We start from the raw sequence: 26,009 nt of genomic DNA, 5'->3' as shown, positions 1-26,009 counted from the left end.
GCAGGCAGAAGGACCGAAGTACACTGCTGAGGGGAGCAGCGGGCGGCAGGAGAGGTCTGCGCGCCATGCGGGACCCTCCGCGGGACCCTCCTCCGGTGGCCGGGGAGCAGCCGGGGATCAAACCGGCGCTGCAGAGGCTGCGGGCAGCTTCGGGCAGCTTCGCAACCCAGCGCTCAACCCCTGCTGTGCCACCGGGGAGGCCCATATGTGACTATGTTTTGGATGTAAGCAAAAATGTGTGGAACTTCCAAGGTGTTCTTAAAAAGAAGAGAGGGCACTTTCCCTTTTCCTTCCCACTGTCTGGAATGTGGAACATGATAAAGTTATCTTAAGACTGGAAACCAGTGGCTAAGATTGTAAATGTAGCCCTGAACTGCCTAGCTTTGGACTTATTTTTCAGGAAGAGAGAAATAAATTTTAAAGGTAAGTCATTTTTCTCCTTTTGTTATTTTCAGTTGAATCTGATTCTGACACACTCTGTTGCTGGTGAAGCAGCTTTCTTACCTCCTATTCGATAGTTTGACCATATTCACCCCAGTCAACACAGTAGGGAACCGGCAGAAGAAAGGCACTTTCAGGCAAAAAAAAAAAGGGGGGGAGTCTCTTTCCATAAATTTTAAGTAACCAACCTACCAGAAGGGCAGAATTGGAAGTGGAGGTAGGAATAGTTTGGTAGCTCACAGAGAGCACTGTCTGCTGGATGAAGGAAATTGGTCATTGAGGGCAGGGCCCTCGCCTGTCGCATCCAGTAACGCTCCCACTTTGTGGGTGCTCTGGGAATGACTCTATTCTTTATTATTCTTAATTAATGCTGTTTGCTTAAACAAATAACAACAAAATATTATAAACGTTATAAAATAATATTATAAATATTATAATATTATAAATAATATTATACATATGATAATAACAGCAAAATATTCCAGCTGGGAAACACCTTCTGACTGACCATTGTCAGCTTTTTACAAATGGAGTAACGGAAGCACCCATTCCTGGAAGTGGCAGTGCGCCTATCCAGGGGGAAAGGCAAGCCGGAAACGCCACCTTAGGGGTGACGCGGGTAGTAGGGGCAGAATTGGGGGCAGGCCCCAAAAAGCAGTTGGGCCAGGGTCTCTCCAAGATGGCCGCCCAGGAATCACCTGACGGGCGAGGGGGCGGAGCTCCGGCCCAGCTCGCCCGGCCCCGCCCGCTCGGCCCCGCCCAGCGCCCCCTCGGCCCGGGCGGCGCGGGTTGTGAGGTGTCTGAGCGAGGCGCCTGCGCAGTGGGCAGCGGCGCGTGGGGCGGAGGCTTTATAACCACTTCGTCGCCGCCGCTGGGCTTCTATCTCGGGGAGGGCGGCTGAGGCGCGGCGGCCGCGGCGCCGGCTGAGGGGGCGCTGAGGCGGGAGCCGTGGCGGCGCTGGGCGCCCCTCGCCCCTCGGCCACTGGGGGTCATGGGCTCCGAGAAGGACTCCGAGTCGCCGCGCTCCACCTCCATCCACGCGGCCGCGCCCGACCCCAAGTGCCGCAGCGGCGGCCGGCGCCGGCGCCTCACCTTCCACAGCGTCTTCTCCGCCTCGGCCCGCGGCCGCCGCGCCCGGGCCAAGCACCAGGCTGAGCCGCCGCCCCGGCCGCGCCGCCGCCGCCCGCCCCGGCCCCGGCCGCGGCCCAGGCCCCGCCGCCCGAGGCGCTGCCCGCCGAGCCGGCGGTCGAGGCCGAGGCGGAGGCCGCGGCGGCCGCGGCCGGGCCCGGGTGCGACGCCGAGGAGGCGGCGGAGGGCGGCGGCGCGGGCCCCGAGGAGGTGGAGTGCCCGCTGTGCCTGGTGCGGCTGCCGCCCGAGCGGGCCCCGCGCCTCCTCAGCTGCCCGCACCGCTCGTGCCGGGACTGCCTCCGCCACTACCTGCGCCTGGAGATCAGCGAGAGCCGCGTCCCCATCAGCTGCCCCGAGTGCAGCGAGCGGCTCAACCCGCACGACATCCGCCTGCTGCTCGCCGACCCGCCGCTCATGCACAAGTACGAGGAGTTCATGCTGCGCCGCTACCTGGCCTCGGACCCCGACTGCCGCTGGTGCCCGGCCCCGGACTGCGGGTGAGCGCGGGGGCGTGGCCGCCGGGGTGGCCGCCGCGGCGAGGGGACCCCGGCCGGGGGGCTGCACCCCGCGCGGGGCCGGCCGTCGGGGGCTCCTCAGGCTGCGCGCGCGGGAGGGGGGCCAGGGACAGGGAGACCCAGGGCGCCTGGCGGGAGAGGCGAGGCATGACCCGCGGGAGGGGGGAAGGCGGCCACTGCGGCGGGCTGCTCGCCGGTAGCCCCCCGCCAGCCCGGAGGAGTGAGGGGCAGGCACCCCACGCCCCATCCCTGCCCCAGGGCTTGAGGTGGGGCCGCGCCGTCAGGGAGGGTCAAGGAGCTGTCCATGCAGTCAGGAGGCTGGCGAGGCAGTGTGGTCTGGTAGTCAGATGCCCCTCTGCCCCGAAGGAGAGGGTGTCCTCACTGCGGGCAGGGAGGGCTGTCTGGCAAAGGGCAGGAGGAGAGGATCATTCTGAGGGGTCAGCGCTTTGGAGGGGTGTGTCTGTTTCGCTAGGGACAGACTTCGCAGCACTGCGGAGAAGGTGTGTGCTCACTGGCCAGCACTGCTGAAAGTTGGGGTGGAGGTGAAGGGAGTGGCTCTCCGGGGGAAGGACAGGTCATTGGCCGAGCTCTGGGGGTACTCTGGGCGTAGTGTCTTCTGTGCCAGGCTCTTGGGGGGCACCCTCTGGTTCTTGCACTGCTGCTTTGAGCGGGGTGAGCAGTGGATGGGCCCTTTTCTTGGTCCGGAGAAGCAATGGGTTACTGGAAAGAAGGATGGTGGGAGGTGGATGTGGTAGAGAAAGATGTATCCCCCAGGCCCTCTGATCTGGAGTTTCAGTGAAGTGTCATTTTAGTGCACTTTGGGTGCTGAATTTTAGGGTCAGTGAGAAAAGATGCAGTATCGGCAGAGACATGACACCCCCAGATTTCACTGTCTGGAGCATTCCGTGGAGATTGTCCCCACCACACTTTGCAAAATTTGACTGTTAACTATGGGTACCTCCCATGAATAGTTGCATGCAGCCGAGGCTCATCTAAATGATTTCCAGTTAGTCTGTGCCATTACCTGCTCGGTGACCTTGGACAGTTCATTTTTCTCTTGTGTGTCAGGATTCAGGGACAAAAAGGTGCTAGGGACTCCTTGCAGTGTGTACATATAATGCTAGTAAAAAGCTGCGTGATCCTTTGCTTCAAAGAAGTTCGGGGCTTTTAATTGTAGCCTGTATATCAAGGCCATTTTAAGATGTCCATGATGCTGTGCTTATTCCCTTTAACAGAAGCATTTTAGAGTGTGTAGGAGAGTAAGGAAAGTTAATTTCTGTTTTTCAATTCTGCCAAACTTGTGTAGAGATGGATGTGTTAATTAACCTCAGTGAGACGGGGTTTCTAAATTACTTGGAAGTGTTGTGGGCAAAGGTGTGGGTTTATGGTAGGTCACTTTCACTTTCAGTTAATAAATATCACAGAGAAGCTGGCAGGCTCTTGTAAGAGTTTGCTTGTTGTATCTGGTGGCCTGGTGTGCATACTGAAGAAGTTAACGCATATGGTATTCAGGGTTTACAGACACTACGGATATATTTTCTCAACCAAAGGAATATTTACTTAAGAGAACATTACATCAATTTGGAATACTAAACTCCTTTTGTGAGATGTCAGTTTCCTTGAATTTTAATTAAGAACTGTAGCATCATTGATTGTCTTTCCAGAAAAGCTCCTTTTTGCTTTTTACTTCTCTGAAACCCTGTCTTTGCTCACATCAATAAAAATGGACAAGTGTTAGTTTATAATCTTGGTAGTGACAATTCTAAGCCGTTACTCATTGGGAAGTTATTAAAGAAATAGGCCTTTTCTTGTTTCAGTAAAGTACTGGCCAGAGGTGTTTTGGTTTTTTTTTTTAATTAGTTAAAAGAATTATAACAATTATATATCTAATTTTTTATTGTGTCACTTGTGAACTTAAATGAAGTCTGGGGAAAGAAAGCAAACTGAAATTTAAGCATCGAGGTACTGGTCATACTAAATTTAATTTGGTCCTTACTTTAAACATTGTAAGATTTAATCTAGTTTTGTAGATGAGGAAAGTGAAGGTTAGAGAAATGGAGTGAATTGTTCAGGATCATATAACTAGAGAGTGATGGAACCAGGCATGGAACACTTGTTTTAACTCCAAACAAAGCCAATATTGTTTTCTGCTCAACCTCTGTTTTAAAAAGCATGGACTTATAGAATTATTGGGGATGTTAACTCTTTTTGTCATATTATCAGTTGTAGACTAGAGTTAAGGATGCTAGAATCTAGTTTCTTTTCTGATTCTTATTGTTAACAGTGCCTTTATTTTTCTCACCTGAAATAGACCTACTCCTTTTTTGATTTGAAAACGATTAATGTTTGGGAGGTTTTTTGAGATTTTCAATGGAAGGTGTTAGATGAAGAGAAGTAGATAAAATACCGTCACAAACAGGCATATGAGTCCCCTACCAGTGTGGCCAGTCTACAACTGTCTTTTTAATGTGTGGAGAAAAATAGCTTGTTTTGTTTTACAAGCAATTTTGATCTGCTTCTGGTAGAAATCATGAATGAATACTAGAAGAGAAACAGAAGTCTCATACCTGCTGTATTTACTCCCCACAGATCAAGTTCTTGCCAGCCAAATTTATCCAAATCCTCTCTTTTCGCTCTGTGTGTGTTTGGCAGGATTAGGGGCTCATGTAATTCATCTTACAGGATTCTGTCCACTAGTGTCACTGGTATTGCTCAAGATTATAAAAAATCATTACTTGATTACTAAATATTTGTAGAACAGAATAGAGCCTTGAATTTTTCTTTTCCCATACTTGAATAGTTTTATTTCATAAATAAAAATGAATTTCAATGGGAAAACTTTCACATTACCAAGTATGATCATTAAAACATATCTTCCAATGAGATAAATTAACTCAAAATGCAAACAGCTAACATTTTTATGGTTCTTTTTAAATCTTCAGACTAAAATCACATTTAGAAATAATTTTATCTTCATTTCATACAGGTAGATCATGGTAAATTCATTTTATAAAAGAGAAACCTGTTCAGAGAAGTTTACATTGGGGCGCAGTGTCTCACAGCTAATAAACGGAAGTTGATCAATATTACCCCTCAGAATCTTTACTTAACAAGATCTTTTCAGAAACTCCCAAATAATGTAAATACAAAGTATTTTTCTCTCAAGTGCCCTATTACCAATCTTTAAACTTTCTCAGAATCTCTAGAAGATTGAGGAAAATTCTTCATGTAGGTCTACCACTGGAGACTCTCACTGCTACCCTTATCTCTTCCAGAGTCCTTCTACCCCGACCTCAGCAAATAGTATCAACTATTGGCCTTCCTGAAAACTGGACTGAGCCATCCGTTAAACAGGAAACTTCTGTTGGTTTCTAAGACATTCATGAGGGAAGAGCAGGCTCCTTGAGCAAGACAAATTTGTCAGTCCATGAAAGAGTATTTTTCCTCTCTAAAACCTTCCTGGACCATTTATTTTAATATTTAGCTATGTACCTTCTGTTTCACAACTCTTTAATCCCTGCCCTCTCTCCCTACTATCTATATCCTCTTCCAGCCCAGTACATTTTTCTCATATTTGCCTATGTACTCATCCTTAAATGGGCCATTTTACATCTTCCCCAGCTTAAAATTACTGACCTATAAGGTGCTTTCTGTGTCTTTAAGAATTTATTTATGTGATCGGTCCTTACAGTGTAACCTCCTTTTTACAGCCTCTAACCATCTTTTGATCTTATATTCTATTTTTCATCTATAGCAACATTTCCCATGGCATAGTTTAGGTATTACTTGAAAGAAAAAATGTTTTGTGACCAAATGAATTGGGAAATAATTGGATTGAACAACATAAAGCCATTTTTTTCCTGAGCTTCTTAGATACTTTTTTTTTTTTTAAAAAAGATTTATTTATTTATTTATTTATTTTATACAAACACTGGGTACAGTCAGAAGCACGGGAGGGTGAGAGAATTCACCAGAGCCAGAGGGGAGAGCAGAGCAGGCAGAAGGACCGAAGTACACTGCTGAGGGGAGCAGCGGGCAGCAGGAGAGGTCTGCGCGCCATGTGAGACCCTCGCCCTGCCGGCTGGGGATCGAACTGGTGCTGCAGAGGCTGCGGGCAGCTTCACAACCCAGCATTCAACAGCTGTGCCACCGGGGAGGCTCACTTCTTAGATACTTTAAACACGATAATGTATATATACTATAAATCTTACTAAAACTAATATACAATGTAAATCTTCAGTATGGCATGATTTCCCCAGACTTAGATCAACAGGGAACATGTTTTTGTTTTTTTTCTGTGGCATCTTTTAGGCTTAACTGAAACTTTCCCTGACAGTTTGCTATTTTCTGATCTCCTTAACAGTTATTCTGGCCATTTAGCCCTTAATGAATCTTGTGCTCTGAGTGAGTTGAGAGCATCTTCCAACTAGGATAGCTATATTCTCACTTTTTTTACAACCCCATGAACAAAATCTTTCAATTGGGTCCCAGAAGAATGGGATGAATAGTTGATTTTTCGTAAGAAAAATAAAGACTATGAACAACATGCTTTTTGGAGGAGAAACAGATGAGGACGGATAGGCAAGAAGAATTGGACATACAATTATAAATGTGATACAATAATTACTAAACAAAATACAAGTGCTTTTAGAGGATAAATGGAAAGTTTTCCATAATGGTGTCAAGGAAGACTTTACAGAGAAGGTTAGATTTGATCTGGGTCTTGAAGAATATGAGTAGGAATTCTTACCAGGCAAACAAAGATGAGGATACCTTAAGCATCATGAACTAGAGTGTCATGAGCAAATGCATGGAGATACAAAAATACAAGATACAGTACGAGTCAATTTGGGTAGCCTCTGGAAGTGCAGTACAGGGAATGTGATCTGGGAGGTAACTAGAGAGCACTCTGAAAAGGTGGGCTAGATTCAGGTTGATAGGCCTAAGCCATATGAAGAGGTTTAGGTGTAAAGGAATTTTTTCTTTTTTGTGGAATAATTTTAAGCAAAAGAGTACCATCATGAAAGGTAACCTTCTGGAATGGAACTTGGATTGAAGTAGGGAATATGGAGTGGTCTCCATTTTTTTTTTTTTTTAATTTTTATTTATTTATTTATACAAGCACTGGGTACAGTCAGAAGCGTGGGAGGGTGAGAGAATTCACCAGAGCCAGAGCTGGGAACAGAGCAGGCAGAAGGACCGAAGTACACTGCGGAGGGGAGCAGCGGGCACAAGCAGGAGAGGTCTGCGCGCCGTGTGGGACCCTCCTCCGGTGGCCGGGGAGCAGCCGGGGATCAAACCGGCGCTGCAGAGGCTGCAGGCAGCTTCGCAACCCAGTGCCCAACTGCTGCGCCACTGGGGAGGCCCTGGTCTCCATTTTTTGATAGAAGAGTCTCTTGCAGTTGTTTGGCCAAGAAATGAGATGGGTTTGCAAAGGTCAGGAAAAAGGAAGATAATAAGGTTAGAGCTCATTGTGATGACTTGCTCTATGTCTACCACCCTTACACATGCTCAGGATCCATTTGCAAGTGAAGTTACATGACCTGGCGATGGGAAGTGTACAGACATAATATGGGAACAGGTTACCTCTAGCTAAGCATGTGTGTTAGCATAATCATATCCGTGGTGGTGCTGTGGTCAAGCTTGTCACACATTATGAGTTTCTGAAGATTTAGGACTTTAACAAAATTACTAAAAGTTATGTGAACCTAAGTGGGGGGAGGGACAAAGGATGCTTCTGTATTTTTACCAGCGTGCAGTTTCCTACTCCTTCCACTTAACTACTAATTAGCAAACCTCAATGCTTGGCTAAGCAAAGAGAGCAAGGTAGGAGAGACTTGGTGTAGAACATCGAAGAAAACCAACAAGATGTTTGAGATAGATTCTGTCCTAAAGATAAGGTTTTTTTCCCAGCTGCCTGAGGAACAAGATTGCCCTATTCAGAATTTAGTTTGCCCCTGTTATGAATATATCAACTTAAAGGATTAAGCACCTAAATCAATAGATACATAGATAAATTTATTTTTTTTAAAGATTTATTTATTTATTTATTTATTTATACAAGCACTGGGTACAGTCAGAAGCGCGGGAGGGTGAGAGAATTCACCAGAGCCAGAGCGGGTAGCAGAACAGGCAGACAGACGGAGGACACTGCTGAGGGGAGCAGCGGGCACAAGCAGGAGAGGTCTGCGTGCCATGTGGGACCCTCGCCTGTGGCCAGGGATTGAACCAGTGCTGCAGAGGCTGCGGGCAGCTTTGCAGCCCAATGCTCAACCGCTGCGCCACCAAGGGAGGCCCGAAACATAGATAAATTTAAATGATTGCTTTAAGGAGAGCAATCGCCCGGAAGAAGAGCTAGAATAATACCTTGAGTAATGTAAAAATCCCCAAAAAGAGAGGGGCTCTATTACTGATTCAGTAGGCATCTGAAGCATGAACCAGTATATTAGACTTTGAAGATTAAAAAATGGATGATACTTTTCCATGAGTCTAGTCTATTTGGGGAAGCATACTTGTAAATAGATAATTGCAATACAATGTATAAAGTATTGTAAAATAATTATGCAAAGGCATGAACTGGGCAACCAGCTACCTGGAAAAATTAAGTGCATTTTATAGAGAAAATGACTTTTGAGCTGGTTCTTAAATGAAAAAATATTTGCCAGGATAAACAATAAGGAAAGGACAATTCTCGGCAGAAGGAATAGTGTATGCAAAGGCTGGGAAGTAGGACAAAATGTACTGTTTTATAGCATCTCTTTCAAGGCAAGATCTCAAATGCAGTTTTAGAACGTTTGGTTATACTCTAAGGTGCCCAGCACTTATATTTCCATTTTGGAGATTTAAATTTTAATTAGCTCAATGTCATGCAGTATGAGTCAGAGGCAAGGATCCCAGACCAGGCGCCCGAAAACTGGAACACCAAGTCTCGTGCCCTGAGTAATTCTGTGTCATGGTAGAGGCTCTCTGGGTTATTTTACTTCCTTGGAACCAAATTCAACACCCAAAATTAACAGTCAGTTCTATCAAATGTTCCTTCTTTTAACCCCCAAAACATAGTCTATTAATAAAATATGTACTCCTAAGCAAAATGATAGAACCAGATACTGGACATTTACATAGCAGACAATTCAGTAGCATAAAACACTTTCAAAAACCAGTGAACAGTACTCTGAGGTGGGAAGGGAAATGGACTGAGGGGATAGAAGAGATAGTGGGGGTAGGTAGTGGGAATAAATAAATATTTACTCCTACATGAGGTAGGAATGTATCATGAAATGTTCAAGACTTCTTCAACTAATTATCTTATTTGTATGGTCAGATGTTAGCTTAATACTTTTCTGAGATCATCCACTACCTTTCTCATTTAACACAAAACAGCAAGCAAGTCGCTTTTTTTCAGGAGAAAAGTTGTTTATTTTGCAGCTAGGTGGGGTAATTTGCTTAGAACTCCTACAGGATATGAATCATTTGCATTAATACATTGACCTATTCTTACTTTGCTCTTTCTGAGAAGAGGCTTTATACATACATTATATAACGAAGAGGGTATCTTGTCATCGATTTAGTGTCATTCTCAAATCAACTTGTAGAATCTATAATAAACCCAAGAACTTGAGTTGCTTTTATGAACATCTGATGTAACTTCAGATAAAGGAACAAGCCACAGAATACCTCCCAAAAAATGTTAAGCCTTTTGCATACATTTTGTGAAATCTTTGGTTATTGGAGGAGAGTGTAGAATAGGGGAAAACAAAGCCCAGATGCAACACCTACACCTGCAGCCACTGATCTGTTTAAAACTTGTGTGAAATTTCACAACTGTGAATGTTATTTTACACTCTCCAGTTATTTCTTTAAATTACTTTAATCTTTTTAAAATTTTTTTGTTTTGAACATCTGTCTACTTGTTAGGGTAATTTGAACATTTAGTTGACATGTTTAGAATTAGAAAGGCTGGCTTATGTTTATAGATATATTAGATTGTTTATCTAATTATTGATAAATAAGCATGGATTTTAAGAGATAATTGATGCTGGTATTGATAGTCTGAATCTTGCCTATCTTGAGAATGTATCAGAAGAGAGAAAGGGAGGTACGCCCTAATTCTATGTTAATTAATGGATTCTGAACCTTGTCATGCAATAAGATATTTCAAGGTATAGATTTGAATTTAAAAATGGGGGTGGGGGGAATATAGAATGATAAAATGAGCTTTCAGTGGAAGTTTTCCATGAATCCATCCTTAACTATTGTCTCTCAGAATGTGGTCAGAACTTAAAAATGAAAAAATATACTCACTCTCTTTTTTTTTTTTTTTTTTTTGCTGTCGCTCTTTATTTTACAAATGATCTGTCTAATGTAAACAAATTCTAATCTCTAAATATAGCAAACCATCAAAAGGAAATAGTGTTGTACCCTGTTATTTATGAAACTCGCTGTGGCAGACTACTCCTAAAGCAGCTTAAACTGTGACTGAATATGTGCTAGAATTCATGCTAAATATTTTATGCCCCCCCTTTTTTAAAAAGATGTATTTATTTATTTGTTTGTTTGTTTTTTTATTTATTTATTTATACAAGCACTGGTTACAGTCAGAAGCGAAGGAGGGTGTGAGAATTCACCAGATCAGGGAACAGAACAGGCAGACTGATGAAATGCACTGCTGAGAGGATCAGCAGGCGCCACAGGAGAGGTCTGTCACACCATGTGGGACCCTCGCCTGCAGCCGGCAATTGATCCGGCACTGCAGAGGCTGCAGGCAGCTTCGCAGCCCAGTGCTCAACTGCTGTGCCACCAGGGGAGGCCCCCCCCCCTTTTTTTTTTTCCAGGAAATAAGTGACTTGTGTTTTTATTTTATTTTTTTTTAAAGATTTATTTATGCATACAAGAACTGAGATACAGGCCACAGGTGCGGGGGGTGAGAGGATTTACCAGAGACAGGGTAGGGAGCAGAACAGGCAGATGTTCTGAAATACACTGTTGAGGGGAGCAGCAGGCAAGACAGGAGAGGACTGCTGCACCATGTGGGTCACCTCCCTGGCCAGGGAACTCGTATTACAGTAGTTGTAGACAGCTTCATAGTGCTGATGCTTAACCCCTTGTGCCATCAGGGAGGCCTGACTTGTGTTTTTAGAATCTCAAGAAGTTAACTTTGTCACACAGAATGTTTCACAGTTTGTTAAGCATGTTTGTGCATGTGTTATGTGTGTGCTTTTCCCTACTTCATATGTGGTGGTGGTGGGGATGCCAAACAGTGCTACTTCATTGGAACTGATGAATAATATCTGTGTTAGATCATTCTACTTTATGATCTCTCTTCTTGTTTCCTTACCTAGTTATGCTGTTATTGCCTATGGCTGTGCCAGCTGCCCAAAGCTGACCTGTGAGAGGGAAGGCTGCCAGACTGAGTTCTGCTACCACTGCAAGCAAATATGGCATCCAAATCAGACATGCGATATGGCCCGTCAGCAGAGGGCACAGACTTTGCGAGTACGGACCAAGCACACTTCAGGTCTCAGTTATGGGCAAGAATCTGGACCAGGTATAAGTTAGCATTGTCTCTGTTGATATTATATGTGAACACAAAGCTGGGAGAGAGTACCTTACTCTATAACCAAATATTTCCTGAGATTAGAGAACAGAAAGTATTTGGTAATACTTCTAATATTATATTGGTATGTAACTTCCTTCTACAGTCATTATCAGTTATTCAACCCAGGAAAACCAGCAGTACAACACAATCAAATTTTCTAGTTTCTACCTTCTTAGTGATATGTCTCAGATTAGAGAGCAATCAATCAGGTCCTTTTGCAAGGGGCTTTCTCAGAACTTTCATGGTGAGCAGAAAGATTTTCTTTTTTTTTAAAGATTTATTTTATGCATGCACGAGCTAGGGTGTAGGCCAGAGGTGGGGGCGGGTGGGCGGTGAGAGGATTCACCAGAGACAGAGTGGGGAGCAGAACAGGCGGATCTACTGAAGTACACTGCTGAGGGGAGCAGTGGGCGAGACAGGAGAATAAGTCTGCTGAGCCCTGTGGGTCAGCTCCTGGCCGGGGATCAAACTCTGCCTGGCTTCGGATAGCTTCATAGTGCTGAGACTTAACCCCTTGCACCACCAGGGAGGCCCCCAGAAAGACATTTAATTAGTGTTAAAATTGTACTGTTTTTTTCCTACTTGCTTTAAGTGTATCACTGCTTTTGGAAGTAAGGTACAGATTTAAGGAAAGGAAATATTATTAGCGTGGATTAATGATTAACCTTAAAAGGAGGAATTTCACACATTTAGTTCTAACCTTTACAAGTCAGAGTAAACTTATTTTAAAATATCAATGGGTTTATTGCATTTTAGAAATGTACTTTACTTCACTGATGTCATATGGGAGAGGCTAGTCGGAATTTTACTATTCAATTTTTCCTGGCACAACATAATCTCTTAAATGTCATTTTAATAGGATAATTCCTAGCTGGCTGTGAAATTCCCAGGTATATGCTACAAAGCATACCCAATTGTTTTTAGATTTCGAATTTGAAAGTATCATGGGAGGGACTGTGCGTTGTGTTTTTTTTCAAGTTTGTATAGAAGAACTGGGGTGTAGGCCAGAGGTGTGGGGGGTAAGAGGTTTCACCAGAGACAGAGTGGGGAGCAGAACAGGCAGCTCTACTGAAATACACTGCTGAGGGGAGCAGTGGGTAAGACAGGAGAGGTCTGTCACACCATGTGGGTTTTCTCCCTGGCTGGGGATCGAACTCATGTTGCAGTGGCTGGTGATAGCTTGATAGTGCTGTGTCTTTAAACAATGCGCCACTAGGGAGACCCACTGTGGGTTGTGTTAACAGCAAATCATAATGAAACTTGCTGAGTCTAAAAAAAATGAATTTCCTGACCTTAAGTTTTCCAAAACCTAACGCCAGTTTCAAGCTGCAGAGTATTTTTTCTGTAGGACTCTACTTTTAATTCTTCCAGCCTGTTAGCTGGTGGAAATTCCATTTTTCTTAGAACTGCCTTTCTCTCTAAGGAAGTCTCCTTGCTCAGAGCATGGCTCAAGTACTATGTAAGATGCCAGTTTGGGGAGACTGGATGCATTATTGAAATTTCCTAAGTCTAGCCATAGCCTTCTAGCAAACTAGGTTGCAAAATTTGAATCCTCAGTCATGAGTTTTTGATCGCCTCCTCATTTCTTTAAGTATATTCCTAGGAATAATAAAATTAAACTAGGTTTAATTGAGGGTATTTTTCTACCCATTCTTCCTTCCCTTCTTAGCAGATGACATCAAGCCATGCCCACGATGCAGTGCTTACATTATTAAGATGAATGATGGAAGCTGTAATCATATGACCTGTGCAGTGTGTGGCTGTGAATTCTGTTGGCTTTGTATGAAAGAGATCTCAGACTTGCATTACCTCAGGTGAGATGGGAAATGTGTTCATTGCTTTTATATTCCTTATTCTTTTACTGATTTAGGAAGGATTTAAAAAAAAAAAAAGACATAATTGTCTTCTCATTGTAACATAAGGAAACTGCAGAAAATTCCTCTGAAGCAGCTCTCTGATCATATTTTTCTCCATCTTGGCAATGTCCAGTGACTGTCTCCATTACCTTCAGAAAGAGTTCAATTTCCTCAGTTTGAATTTTTTTTTTTTAAGATTTATTTATTCACACAAGAGCTGGGGTACAGGCCAGAGATGCAGGGGGTGAAAGGATTCACCAGAGACAGAGTTGGGCACAGAACAAGCAGACTGACTGAAACACACTGCTCAGCTTGACTTTTAAGGCTTTCTACAGTTTAGCCCTAACCTATCTTTCTAGTTTGTTCCATTTTGCTTTCATACAAGCTATAATCCAGATAATCTGAACTTGATGTTCCCTTGTGTCTCTTCTGTGTTTTTATATCCATACTTGCTCATGTTCTTTCCTTTACCTGGAATGCTTTCTAATCACCTCATCCTCTGAGCATCCCTCTTTTATCTCAACTGTTCAGTTCTTATCCACCCTTCAAAGACCACTTAAATGTCATTTCATCTGCGATGCCTTCCCCAGCCGTTTCTGCTTCATTCTTCTTAATTGACATTTCTTAAGTGTTTCTTTTCTTTTTTTTTTAAGATTCATTTATTTATGCATACAAGAGCTGAGGTACAGGCCAGAGATACGGGGAGGTGAGAACATTCACTAGAGACAGGGTGGGCAGCAGAACAGGCAGACTGAAATACATTACTGAGGGGAGCAGCGGGCGAGACAGGAGAGGTCTGCCTCGCCATGTGGGTTGCTCTCCGACTGGCCTGGGATTGAACTCGTGCTACAGAAGCTGCGGATTGCTTCATAGTGTGGTGCTTAACCCCTTGCACCACCAGGGAGGCCCTTAAGTGTTTCTTTATAAACATCATCATTACTTCATGCACATACCTAATTTACTTTAACTGTAAGTTTCTTAAGGCCAGAGATACCTTTTTACAGCTCTTTCATGTAGTGAGTGTCCAAAGAAATCATAGTGAATATTAAAATACTGTCCTGAAGAAATTAATATATACAAACTTAACATTCAGGAGATGATTGTATGGGTGAAACACTTTTCTTATTTAGCAAACATTTGAGTACTTAAAGTGTGCCAGTTATTAGGGACATGGATGAATAAGATATCCCTGTTTTCAAAATTATCCCATCTGGTAGAAGACAGGACAATGGTAACGAGTAAAAATAGTTGGACCCAGAAGGGCTGAGTGTAAAGTAGCCAAACTGAGTACAAATGTAATATAAAGTATGTAACAAGGTCTTTTGCTATATCTATTGGATGTAGTAGGACATACACCAAAATAACTATGCAAATCAAAGTGTTATTAGCTGCAGGGCACTTAATGTGATGTCATGTGGGAAAACTATGAAAATACTATTCCAAATGCTATCAGTCAAGGAAGCTGGATCAGTTTGGGGATTAGGGAGGGCAGAGTTCCACGGAAAAGAGCAAGTGAATAGGCCTGCCTTTACAAAAAAGAAGATCCCAGAGCTCTAATAGTCTGGCTTTTGTCCTTTGCTCCTTGATATGCAATATATTCATTTCCTGTAATCTCCTGTAACAATCACTCCTATTAAAAAGAAAGTTCTTATTCTTATCAGTTATCAGTTCTTTGCATGATTAAGCTGCATTTGTAAGATTGACATTAACTTTAGCTTCTTTCTTCTTCAGCCCCTCTGGCTGTACGTTCTGGGGCAAGAAGCCATGGAGTCGCAAGAAGAAAATTCTTTGGCAGCTGGGCACATTAATTGGTGCTCCCGTGGGGATTTCCCTCATTGCTGGCATTGCCATTCCTGCCATGGTCATTGGCATTCCTGTTTATGTTGGCAGAAAGGTAAGACATGCTGAGTTCTTTGCATGTTCCATCTTTAGGTTTGTTAGTAAAGGTCTGAAGGAAATAAGAAGAGCTTATAATTCAGAGCTGCTTGAAAACCAGCTGGTTCTTGGATAAAAATAACCTTAATTTCTTAAATGGACTTTCATAAACCCCCAAGAGATCTGATAGTTCTTATTAACATCCTGGGCCTGGTTTATCTCAGAGATTAGAGGTGAAATGCTTACTTCACTCTTGATTTATTTTGTCTCTTTCTGGGTTAACTTTTTCTGTATTAGGTTGTATTTACCTAGTTTGAGTTAGGTTCAAAATTGAGAAACATGTTTCTTTGGAGTGGGGAATATGTTTTAATATAGTTAGCTTATAAAAGAATATAAACTTTCCCTTTTTGTCCCTGGCAAAAAAAGATTAATGTCTTCATCTACTGACCTGGAATTTCTTTTTTATCCTTAGATTCACAGCAGATATGAAGGAAGAAAAACCTCCAAACATAAGAGGAATTTGGCTATCACAGGAGGAGTGACCTTGTCTGTCATTGCATCCCCAGTTATTGCTGCAGTTAGTGTTGGTAAGCAAGCCATGACCATGACCTCTCCCCCCACCGCCACCCATAGTCTCCCCACACAGATACCAGATTTCTGGCTGTAGCAGTTTAGTCAGGTATTTCACCCTGAGGGTGTCTACATTTTATGCCAAACCCACCTTGGTAGTTAACTCTATTAGGCACTATTATTATGATTATCAGGCACACTAAATTATCAGTATGGGGTCTTTCATTCTTAAATTAGTGCCTCCAAGTCAGTCGGGTACAGAGAAAAGGTTGAATTAAAGATACTAGTTTTTCACCTTTCATCTTCTTGCCATGAAACCCAAAAAATACTTCTATTTTGATTTGCTTAATGCCTCACAGTGTTTTGAGAGGTATGAGGGTTTGTTTTATTTTTTTTTTTTATAGAGGCATGCTTTTATTTATTTATTTGTTTATTTGTTTTGTTTTATACATGCACTGGGTACAGTCAGAAGCACGGGAGGGTGGGAGAATTCACCAGAGCCAGAGCGGGGAGCAGAGCAGGCAGAAGGACCGAAGTACACTGCTGAGGGGAGCAGCGGGCGGCAGGAGAGGTCTGCGCGCCATGTGGGACCCTCCTCCGGTGGCCGGGGAGCAGCCGGGGATCGAACCGGCCCCGCAGAGGCCGCAGGCAGCTTCGCAACCCAGCGCTCAACCGCTGCGCCACCGGGGAGGCCCTGAGGGTTTGTTTTAAAAAAAGAAATTAAGGGGCCTCCCCGGTGGCGCAGCGGTTGAGCGCTGGGTTGCAAAGCTGCCCGCAGCCTCTGCAGCGCCAGTTCGATCCCCGGCTGCTCCCCGGCCACTGGAGGAGGGTCCCACATGGCGCGCAGACCTCTCCTGCCGCCCGCTGCTCCCCTCAGCAGTGTACTTCAGTCCTTCTGCCTGCTCTGCTCCCCGCTCTGGCTCTGGTGAATTCTCTCACCCTCCCTCACTTCTGACTGTACCCAGTGCTTGTATAAATAAATAAATAAATCTTTAAAAAAAAAAAAAAAATTAAGGGCTGAGCGCTGGGCTGCGAAGCTGCCCACAGCCTCTGCAGTGCCGGTTCGATCCCCGGCCACAGGGCGAGGGTCCTACAGGGCGCGCAGACCTCTCCTGCTGCCCCCTGGTCCCCTCAGCAGTGTACTTCCGTCCTTCTGCCTGCTCGGCTCCCGGCTCTGGTGAATTCTCTCACCCTCCCGCATTTCTTACTATACCCAATGCTTGTATAAATAAATAAATAAATAAATCTTTTTTAAAAACCTAAATTCTCATCATTTAAAAAAATAAAAATAAAAAAAGAAATTAATACAACTAACATTTATTGAGAACTCCCCATGTGCCAGGAACAGTTCTGAGTGGTTTTTTTGCTTGTATTAATTTAATCCTCACAGCAGCACAATTGTGATAGAAAGGTGCAATAATTTGCCCAAGGTCACTTAGCCAGAACAAGAATCATGGGGCCTCACTGGTGACCCAAAGGGTTAAGCACCGCACTATGAAGCAATCCGCAGCCTCTGCAGCACCAGTTCTATCCCTGGCTGGCCAGGGAGCAACCCACATGGTGAATACACTGCTCCCCTCAGCAGTGTATTTCAGTCAGTCTGCCTGTTCCGCTCCCAACTCTGTATGGTGAATCCTCTCACCTCCCACATCTCTGGCCTGTACCCCAGTTCTTGTATGCATAAATAAATAAATCTTTAAAAAAAAAAGAATTAGGGCAGTCTGACTTCAGACCCTGTACCCTTAACAATGAAGCCATCTCTCTCCCCCAGCAGTGAGGTTTTAGAAATAGCACTCTAGAGGGATACTAAACCGCAGGAGTCACTTATTTAATACTTTATTATTGACTGACTCTTGGATTAGCATGTCAGCAATGAATAGAAAGTGAACACTGAAAACAACATATACTTCCTGTGCTGAGCATTGTATGTATATTCTCTCTCAGTCATTGACAACTCTGGGAAGACATATCACATCCAAGATCATATGGCTAAGTAAAATAGAGTCAGGATTCTAATCCAGGCCTTTATGTTTTCAAATCCAGTTATTCTGGCTTCCTCTATGGCATAGCTCCCTTCTGTCCTTCCTTGGCCCTTTGTAAAGTGGTTTGTCTGTGCCCAGGCTGGGAAGGAGAATTCAGGGCAGTTGCAGCCTGGTAGCCTACTGACGTGTTTCCTTCTTTTCCCCCAGGTATTGGCGTCCCCATTATGCTGGCATATGTCTATGGGGTTGTGCCCATTTCTCTCTGTCGTGGAGGTGGCTGTGGAGTTAGCACAGCCAATGGAAAGGGAGTGAAAATTGAGTTTGATGAAGATGATGGTCCAATTACAGGTAAAAGAGGATTTTTGTTTCCCTTTGAACTTATGGGATACAAGATAAAAATCAGTAAAATTTAGCACATTTTTACAAAGAGATTGTCATTGGATTACTTTGGATAATGAGCTTTGTAGGGGGTAAAGTATTTTTAGCTTTTCATTTCTTTGTTCTAGAGTTATTAGGTTAATTCCTCTGGTACTTGCCTCTGTGTGGCAGGTACAAACTAGTAGGATCCCATGTAACTCCAAGTATGCTGGTAATAGTAGTGATTGCAGTAGAGTCTTATATCTGTACAGTACTTTATAATTTCAGAGGAGTTTACACAGTTATTATCTCACTTGCTTTTTACAAGAGCTCTCTGAAGAGGGAGGGCAGGGACTATTATTATCCCCGCTTAATGAGAACTTCTGCATGCTTTTGTCTCAATATCTGTTCAATGAGTTTAAGAGCTTCTGCAGAGCTGAGACTAGAACATGTCTTCTGACTTCTACTTTGATGTCTTTTCCACTTTACCATATTAACTACCTGGGGGCACAGAATCCTCAAAGATTTTTCAGGCTTCCTACTAGAAGTTATGCATGATCTAAATTATTTTGAAATCTTCATGTTTAATTGGATGGCATCTATGGTGTAATGGATAAGAGAGTGGACTTGCAATCAAAATTGTAGTTTTGTGCGACTGCTATGACCTTGGACAAGACATTTTGTTCTGTTTTTAGCTTTCTCATCTAAAATTTGGACTATTAATGCCTAGTTAATGAGATTGTTAAATATAAACATGTTAAAGCGCCTAATATGTGTAGCTGACATAGTAGCTATTCATTAAGTGAATAAACAAGTGTGTTTCTACATGAATGTCCTTCACTTTGAAGAGTCATTGCAGAAAAATGCTGGACTATTTTGATGCTGTGCTATTTTGAATTGAGATGCTTGATTCCATCCCCAGTGGCAGATGCCTGGCGAGCCCTCAAGAATCCCAGCATCGGGGAAAGCAGCATTGAAGGTTTGACCAGTGTGTTGAGCACCAGTGGAAGCCCTACAGATGGACTCAGTGTTATGCAGGGCCCATACAGTGAAACAGCCAGCTTTGCAGCCCTCTCAGGGGGCACGCTCAGTGGTGGCATTCTTTCCAGTGGCAAGGGAAAATACAGCAGGTAGGCAAATAGAAAATTTATGAGCCAGCTGGAATTTTAAGAAGTAGCATATCTGTATTGAATCATTACTGTATGGCAGGCATGTCCTATACACATATCATCTCATTTTTTTTAAAGATTTATTATTTATGCATACAAGAGCTGGGGTACAGCCCAGAGATGTGGGAGGTGAGAGGATTCACCAGAGACCGAGTGGGGAACAGAACAGGCAGATTGACTGAAATACTCTGCTGAGGGGAGCAGCAGGCAAGTCAGGAGAGGTCTGCTGCGCCATGTGGGTTGCTCCCTGGCCGGCCAGGGATCAAACTCATGCTGCGGAGGCTGCAAATAGGGTCATAGGTTGCGTCTTAACCACTTGCGCCACCAGGGAGGTCCCTCATCTCATTTTTGATGTAATCATCAGTGATTGTGTGTGTGTGTGTATGTGTGTTTCCATTTTTCTGATTAGAAAACAGACCCAGAAAGAAAGATTAAGTGACATACACAAAGTTTGGTGTTCTTTCTACCATACCAGAGTAACTACATAAAAAGAATAATCTTGACTTCAAATCCTCCCTCTACTACATTAGGTTGCCTACTTTAGGGAGAGAAAGCACATATTAGGCTTGTCACTGGCTTTTCAGTTGAACAGTGTTATCCTGTATCTTGTAGACTTATTGGTGCTATAATCCTTATTACCTTCTTTTCCTATTCCCATTTGACAGATAAGGAAAATCAACTCTATGAACTCTAGTTTATACCATGTAAAGCTTTGTGACTAAAAATGCTGTGACTGACTGAATTATTTTACCACTTAGACAAACTGGAACATAGTATATGTTACATAAGAAGTAGACAGTTAGGGCCTCCCTGGTGGCGCAGCGGTTGAGCGTTGGGTTGCGAAGCTGCCCGCGGCCTCTGCGGCGCCGGTTCGATCCCCGGCTGCTCCCCGGCCACCAGAGGAGGGTCCCACATGGCGCACAGACCTCTCCTGCCGCCCGCTGCTCCCCTCAGCAGTGTACTTCGGTCCTTCTGCCTGCTCTGCTCCCCACTCTGGCTCTGGTGAATTCTCTCACCCTCCCACGCTTCTGACTGTACCCAGTGCATGTATAAACAAAACAAACAAATAAATAAATAAATAAAACATGCCTCTATTTAAAAAAAAAAAAGTTGAGAGAAATTATAAAAAAAAAAAAGAAGAAGAAGTAGACAGTTAATTCACTGGAGAAGAGAACCCCAGAGAGGGGTAAAGGTAGAGCAAATCAAGGTAGGGAGGTAAGGGAGATAGTTGCCTTTGACTATCTGAAAGGCCTTGAACTAGAAAAAAAGGATTAGTCTTCTGACTCTTACCAAGAGGTAGATGATGACAACCTGACCTAGGTATAGAGGGAAACTAATAGTTCAATAAAGAGAATATATAGGGAAACTATGTAAAAGTCCAGAGAAGGACTGGATTACATTGGTAGAGATACTCAGCTGCCTATTCCTGAAAGTGAGACCAGATGACCATTTGCTAATAGAAAGATTCAAGCAACAGATGGCAGGTAGGCTGCTTGTCAGTCACCTAGGAGCCTCTTAAAAATAGATTTCAGGGACCTATTTCAGAATTAATAAAATAGAATCTCCTGTTAATGTTGGGATCTAGGGACCTGTGCTTTGGAAAACCTACCCCAGATGGTTCTAGCATAGTCATTGCACAGACTAGCATTTGGGAACCACTTGAGCAGATATCCTTTGTTAAAGACCTCTCCTAATTCTGAGAATGATTCTGTCCAAAAATTGAACCTAGAACCCAGCTCTCTGACTTGATGTACTTTCCACTACTTTGTTGCACTACTTTGTTTTCCTGGACGTGGCACACTCTTGAAAGACATCTGCGGCTGCAGTGGCAGAGTGAAGGCACAAGCAGCAGGAATGAGGTGGTTTGAATGTGCATCTATAGGCTGCTGCTGACCTGTCTGTGTCCCATGACTCTGAGTGGTTGTCTCGTTAGGGGATCCCGCCCCCACATACCAGAGAATTCACTGCTGTGCTTTCTTAAAACCAACACCCCTGTAAATAAGCAGACAGACATAATTGGAGACTGACTTGCTGAAATTGCAGCTTAACCAGTCCAGCTGTTCCAGTTCTGTGAAAGCCTTTTATAGGAAGTGAATGAGTCAGATGGGTTTGACTGTGAAACTCATTATGAGGAAATACTTAAGTGTGCAACAAAATGGTGTTAAAGCCAAGAAGGGAAATAGTTACGGGTTCTCAGCTCTGAGATACCATTGGGAAAGTTTGCTACTCTTACAGAAAGTGGGTTCCTGTATCTTCTTCATTCTCATAGCCTGGGTTAATTTGATTGCTAATGTTTGAGTTCTTATTAGTGCAAAGAAGGGTAAAGTGTGAATGAGGTGGTCTTTGGAGCACACGGATGAGTAGGAGAGAGACGTATAAATTGATATTAACAGGCAGGTGCTATGAGAGCACTTAGCAGGAAGTGACTGGTTTGCTGAGAGAGTGAGGGGAGATGATGCTTCTTTTGTTGTAAAGGACTGAGTGTGAGTTTGTCTCATAGAGAAAAGAAACTTCTAAAGGGAGGATGCAACATCATAGAGGTATAAAATGTGTGTAGTTAGGTAAGGAAAGAAAGAAAATCTAAGTGATTGTGATTTAGACCCTATGGTGAGAGATTCGACAGGAGAAAGGGCTGGAGGCAGATCAGGAAGACCTTAAATGCTTGTTGGCAGTAAGGAGCCAAGAGAGAACTGTTAGAGTAATTGGATCTTTGTCTATACCGGCATTGATCTAGAAGTTGTTTAACTTGGACTTAGGACTTTTAGAGAGAGCCCAATTGCAGTTATCCAAGCAGGAGATCGTGAGGGCCTGAAGTTAAGCAGGAGTCGTGGGGATAGGAAGGAGGAGGGGACGATTTCAGTAACTACTTAAGAGAAAAGGCGTGGGCGTCTGTTTGAGCTGTTTGACAATGGTAGAGGATCAGATCAATTCAGTTTGTAAGAGAATAATGGACGAGATATGTGCCCAGAAGCAGACTGTCTTGGAATATCCAGGTCTCATATTAACTTGAACGTCCCCTCTTTACACAGGTTAGAAGTCCAAGCCGATGTCCAAAAGGAAATTTTCCCCAAAGACACAGCCAGTCTTGGTGCAATTAGTGACAACGCAAGCACTCGTGCTATGGCCGGTTCCATAATCAGTTCCTACAACCCACAGGACAGGTATGTGAACAGTCAGATGTCCAGGAAAAGTTGCATCTACTTGGTTGGGTACAGGCCTTCAGAAATTCAATGCCTCTTTGTCAGGTCTCAGTGTAGATCCCCCATCTAGTGGGATCTATAGGGTGTGTACCTGTGAATTCACTGAGCAAGTCTTTGGTATGGAAGTGGCATCTTTGATCTCTTGCTTGATTCTTGTTAGCACTTGGTTATTTTTAGAAGTTTTTTCCTTTTGGTCTTTTTTTCTTGGCTATTGCAACAGTATAATAATTCATGTGGAGCTTAAAGAGTTAGGTTGGTGTTCATTGATACACGTGCATCTGTGGTCTCTGTGCTTATGTCACCCTTTGCTGATGTAGCTCTCATAGTCTACTTCTCTTCATTTTTGAGAAGCTAGTATATGTGGTATGGTATGATTACAGTGCAGCATGCTGCAGAGATTCTGATTTGTTTTTTTTCCCCAATTGTGACACAGTAGTAAAAAGTAAAACCCTTTTTAGTTGTTTAAAGACATTGGTATGTATATTTTAAGTTAACAAAGCTGCTGTTATTGTCCATCTTATTTGAGTATTAGATTAGATTTTAATTTTTGCTAAAAGTGAACTCTAGTCTGTTTACCTATGCTTTCAGACTTCCTAATCCTGAACCCACACAATGCTTTCACCAACAGGTATAGCATGACCCATACATGACTCAGCAAAGTGGATTTTGTCTTCACAGAGAATGCAACAATATGGAGATCCAAGTGGACATTGAAGCCAAACCAAGCCACTATCAGCTGGTGAGTGGAAGCAGCACAGAGGATTCACTCCATGTTCATGCTCAGATGGCAGAGAATGAAGAAGAAGCCAGTGGTGGTGGTGGCGGCGGAGGCAGCAGTGAAGAGGACCCCCCCTGCAAACACCAAAGCTGTGAACAGAAAGACTGCCTGGCCAGCAACACGTGGGACATCAGCCTGGCCCAGCCCGAGAGCATCCGCAGCGACCTGGAGAGCTCTGACACCCAGTCGGACGATGTGCCGGACATCACCTCAGATGAGTGCGGCTCCCCTCGCTCCCATACTGCAGCCTTCCCGTCAACCCCCAGAGCCCAAGGTGCACCGAGCCCAAGTGCCCATATGAACCTCTCTGCCCCAGCTGAGGGGAAGACTGTCTTAAAGCCAGAAGGTGCAGAAGACAGAGTATGAAGAGGAATGAATGCTCCTGTTCTGAGAAGCACACTTGTAACTGCATCTTTTGGAATCTTTTTTTGGGGGGGTAGGGAGGCAGGGATTTATGTATTTTATTTCAAAGATTCTCTGGTCACAGGTTTTCCCCAGGGAAATTCTGAGAAATTTGCAATTTCTTACTAGATAAAACATGGAAATTTTGCCCTTAGTCCCACCCCCTTCTATTTCCCCCTTTTTTTAGTTTTAATTTATTGGTTAAACTGATGGTGGCAGTCTGTGAGGTGTGTTAAGAGTGTACAGATGTATGTGTGTATATGTATGTATGCTAACATATTACAGAAGGATGCATTTTAATAAAGATTTCTGTCGTAATTCAACTCATCTCCTTTTCCTTGGCTTAGATAGTTCCACAGAGCCAAGTGTTTGATGGAAATAGACCACTATGTTTTTCACAGTCTCTATATCTGAGTTTTTCTAGTTCCAGGGAAGAAGGATTACATTGTAATCAGATTGCAGTGGAGTTCTCTATAAACCGGTGACTTCTAGCATGACAGGAAGCAAAGCTAGGCTTCTTTTAGACCTTGTAGTCAGACTGAAGAATTAGCTGAGTCAGCTGGAAAAAGAAGCTGTAGATTAAAATGAACCTTGTTTGCCCTCTAGAGGCAGCTGTGCTATTTCCCCACTAAGGCAGGATCTACCCTTTCTGCGTTATATTTACTCTGAGGAATGTGCTCCAGAGGAGGGAAGGGGTGGCAGTGCCAGTGGCTCTTTAGAGAGATCCCAGTGACTATTAAACTGTTATAAGTTGGGGAACAGAGTGTTCTTACTGGAAGAAAAATGTACTGATTCTTCATAACCAGCAAGCAATAATGGAGGTGTTTGTTGGGCTGTCAGCTACATACTTCCAGTTCCAAAAAACCTTCTCAGTTTTGCCAATCTAGTCTAAGTAAGAGGGACTACGGGTTCTGACTAAAACCTGTAATGAAAGAAGAGACATGTCCATTAAAAAGCATTTTATTTTATCAGATCTGATAAATTTATCAGAATTAAGCCAAGTTGTACTACTGGGATTTTGTCTATTTTTTATAGAGTAATAGCCTTAGAAATGAAAGCTCATAGTAGAGCAGGAAAATTAAAGGATACATGAGACCTGTTGTATATTCCAAATCTGACAATAACTTCCTTTGTGACTATGTTATGCTCTGATGCCCCTAATGTCCCCAACTCTCAGTATTTAAGAACTTCCAGTGCCAAACTCCTCTATCGCCTTAGCCCCGGGCCCAGAGGAAGAACTAAAATCATCCTTTCCTGAGGACCAGATGGCTTTCTGTTTCCTTTCACAGATGCACCTGCTCTCTGTCTTCCTGGCCTGTGCTTTACTACAACAATGAGGATGATGAGTTTGGACAACAGCCGACATGGAAGATTCTTACCTCTTGGTCTCTCCAGCCAGACTTAGCACATTTCCCTGCACCTGGGACAGGAAATGCTGTCAGTGGACTTTGAGACTCTGGAAGAAAGTGTCCTACTGGGTGTCCTTGTGTGGGAAAGGGAACCCATTGGGAAAAGGGGCAGTGTGGAAATCTCTGAAATGCATTTTGTCAACTTAAGGTTTGCAATTTCTTAAAGCCTCATCAAGAAAGCAAACTACAGGAAAAATCAAAGGAATCTGTTGGAGGAGAAAGAGTTTGCAGCCTAACCTGTATTATCTAGGCTCCACTTATTAATGCTGTGAGACTTAGGCAACTTACTCAGAATCTGTTTTGACTTAGCCAAAATGGGAGTAATAATCCTAATTATGGGGTTGTAAAGATATTGAGATGGTGTACTGAACATGCATTTGATAAAGGCTCATGTTTTTCCTCCTGAGGAAATAGAGTAAGTTAGGGAAGATTATGGGTGTCATCTGAGAAAATCCCAGAACTCTAGACTAGAGGCTATGAAAAACTAAGCTCATTCTAATCCTTTGCAAACTCCTCTTGTATGAGCTGGACTTCAGCTGCTGAAAAGGCCTATTAACACCACCTGGAGGAGAACATAAGTAATGCATTGAAAAATCAGGTGGTCCGTTTAGCAAATGGGGAAAGTTTAATTTCCTCTCTGTACAGCATGTATTCATTCTGAAATACCTACTACATTTCAGGTGTGGGATGCAGCAATAAGGAAAACACAAAATTCCTGTCCCTGTAGAACTT

General features: G+C 43.5%; 1 protein-coding gene across 1 annotated transcript; it reads left to right on the top strand.

Moving 5' to 3' along the window:
- The first annotated feature begins 1,413 nt into the window (after nt 1-1,413).
- On the top strand, nt 1,414-24,182 carry RNF19B (ring finger protein 19B). The gene is given in 10 exon segments (XM_037498635.1): nt 1,414-1,601; nt 1,604-2,066; nt 11,423-11,628; nt 13,352-13,493; nt 15,267-15,429; nt 15,883-15,997; nt 18,170-18,310; nt 19,242-19,449; nt 22,518-22,649; nt 23,367-24,182. Coding segments are annotated over 10 exon segments (2,205 nt in total). The 5' UTR covers nt 1,414-1,432; the 3' UTR covers nt 23,833-24,182.
- Nucleotides 24,183-26,009: the final 1,827 nt, after the last annotated feature.

The sequence above is a fragment of the Talpa occidentalis genome, unplaced genomic scaffold (genome assembly GCF_014898055.3).
Source record: "Talpa occidentalis isolate TD23 unplaced genomic scaffold, MPIMG_talOcc4v2.1 talOcc4.9, whole genome shotgun sequence".
NCBI lineage: Eukaryota > Metazoa > Chordata > Mammalia > Eulipotyphla > Talpidae > Talpa > Talpa occidentalis.
The sequence above is the reverse complement of the archived record's forward strand: the minus strand, read 5'-3'. Positions and strand labels throughout refer to the sequence as shown.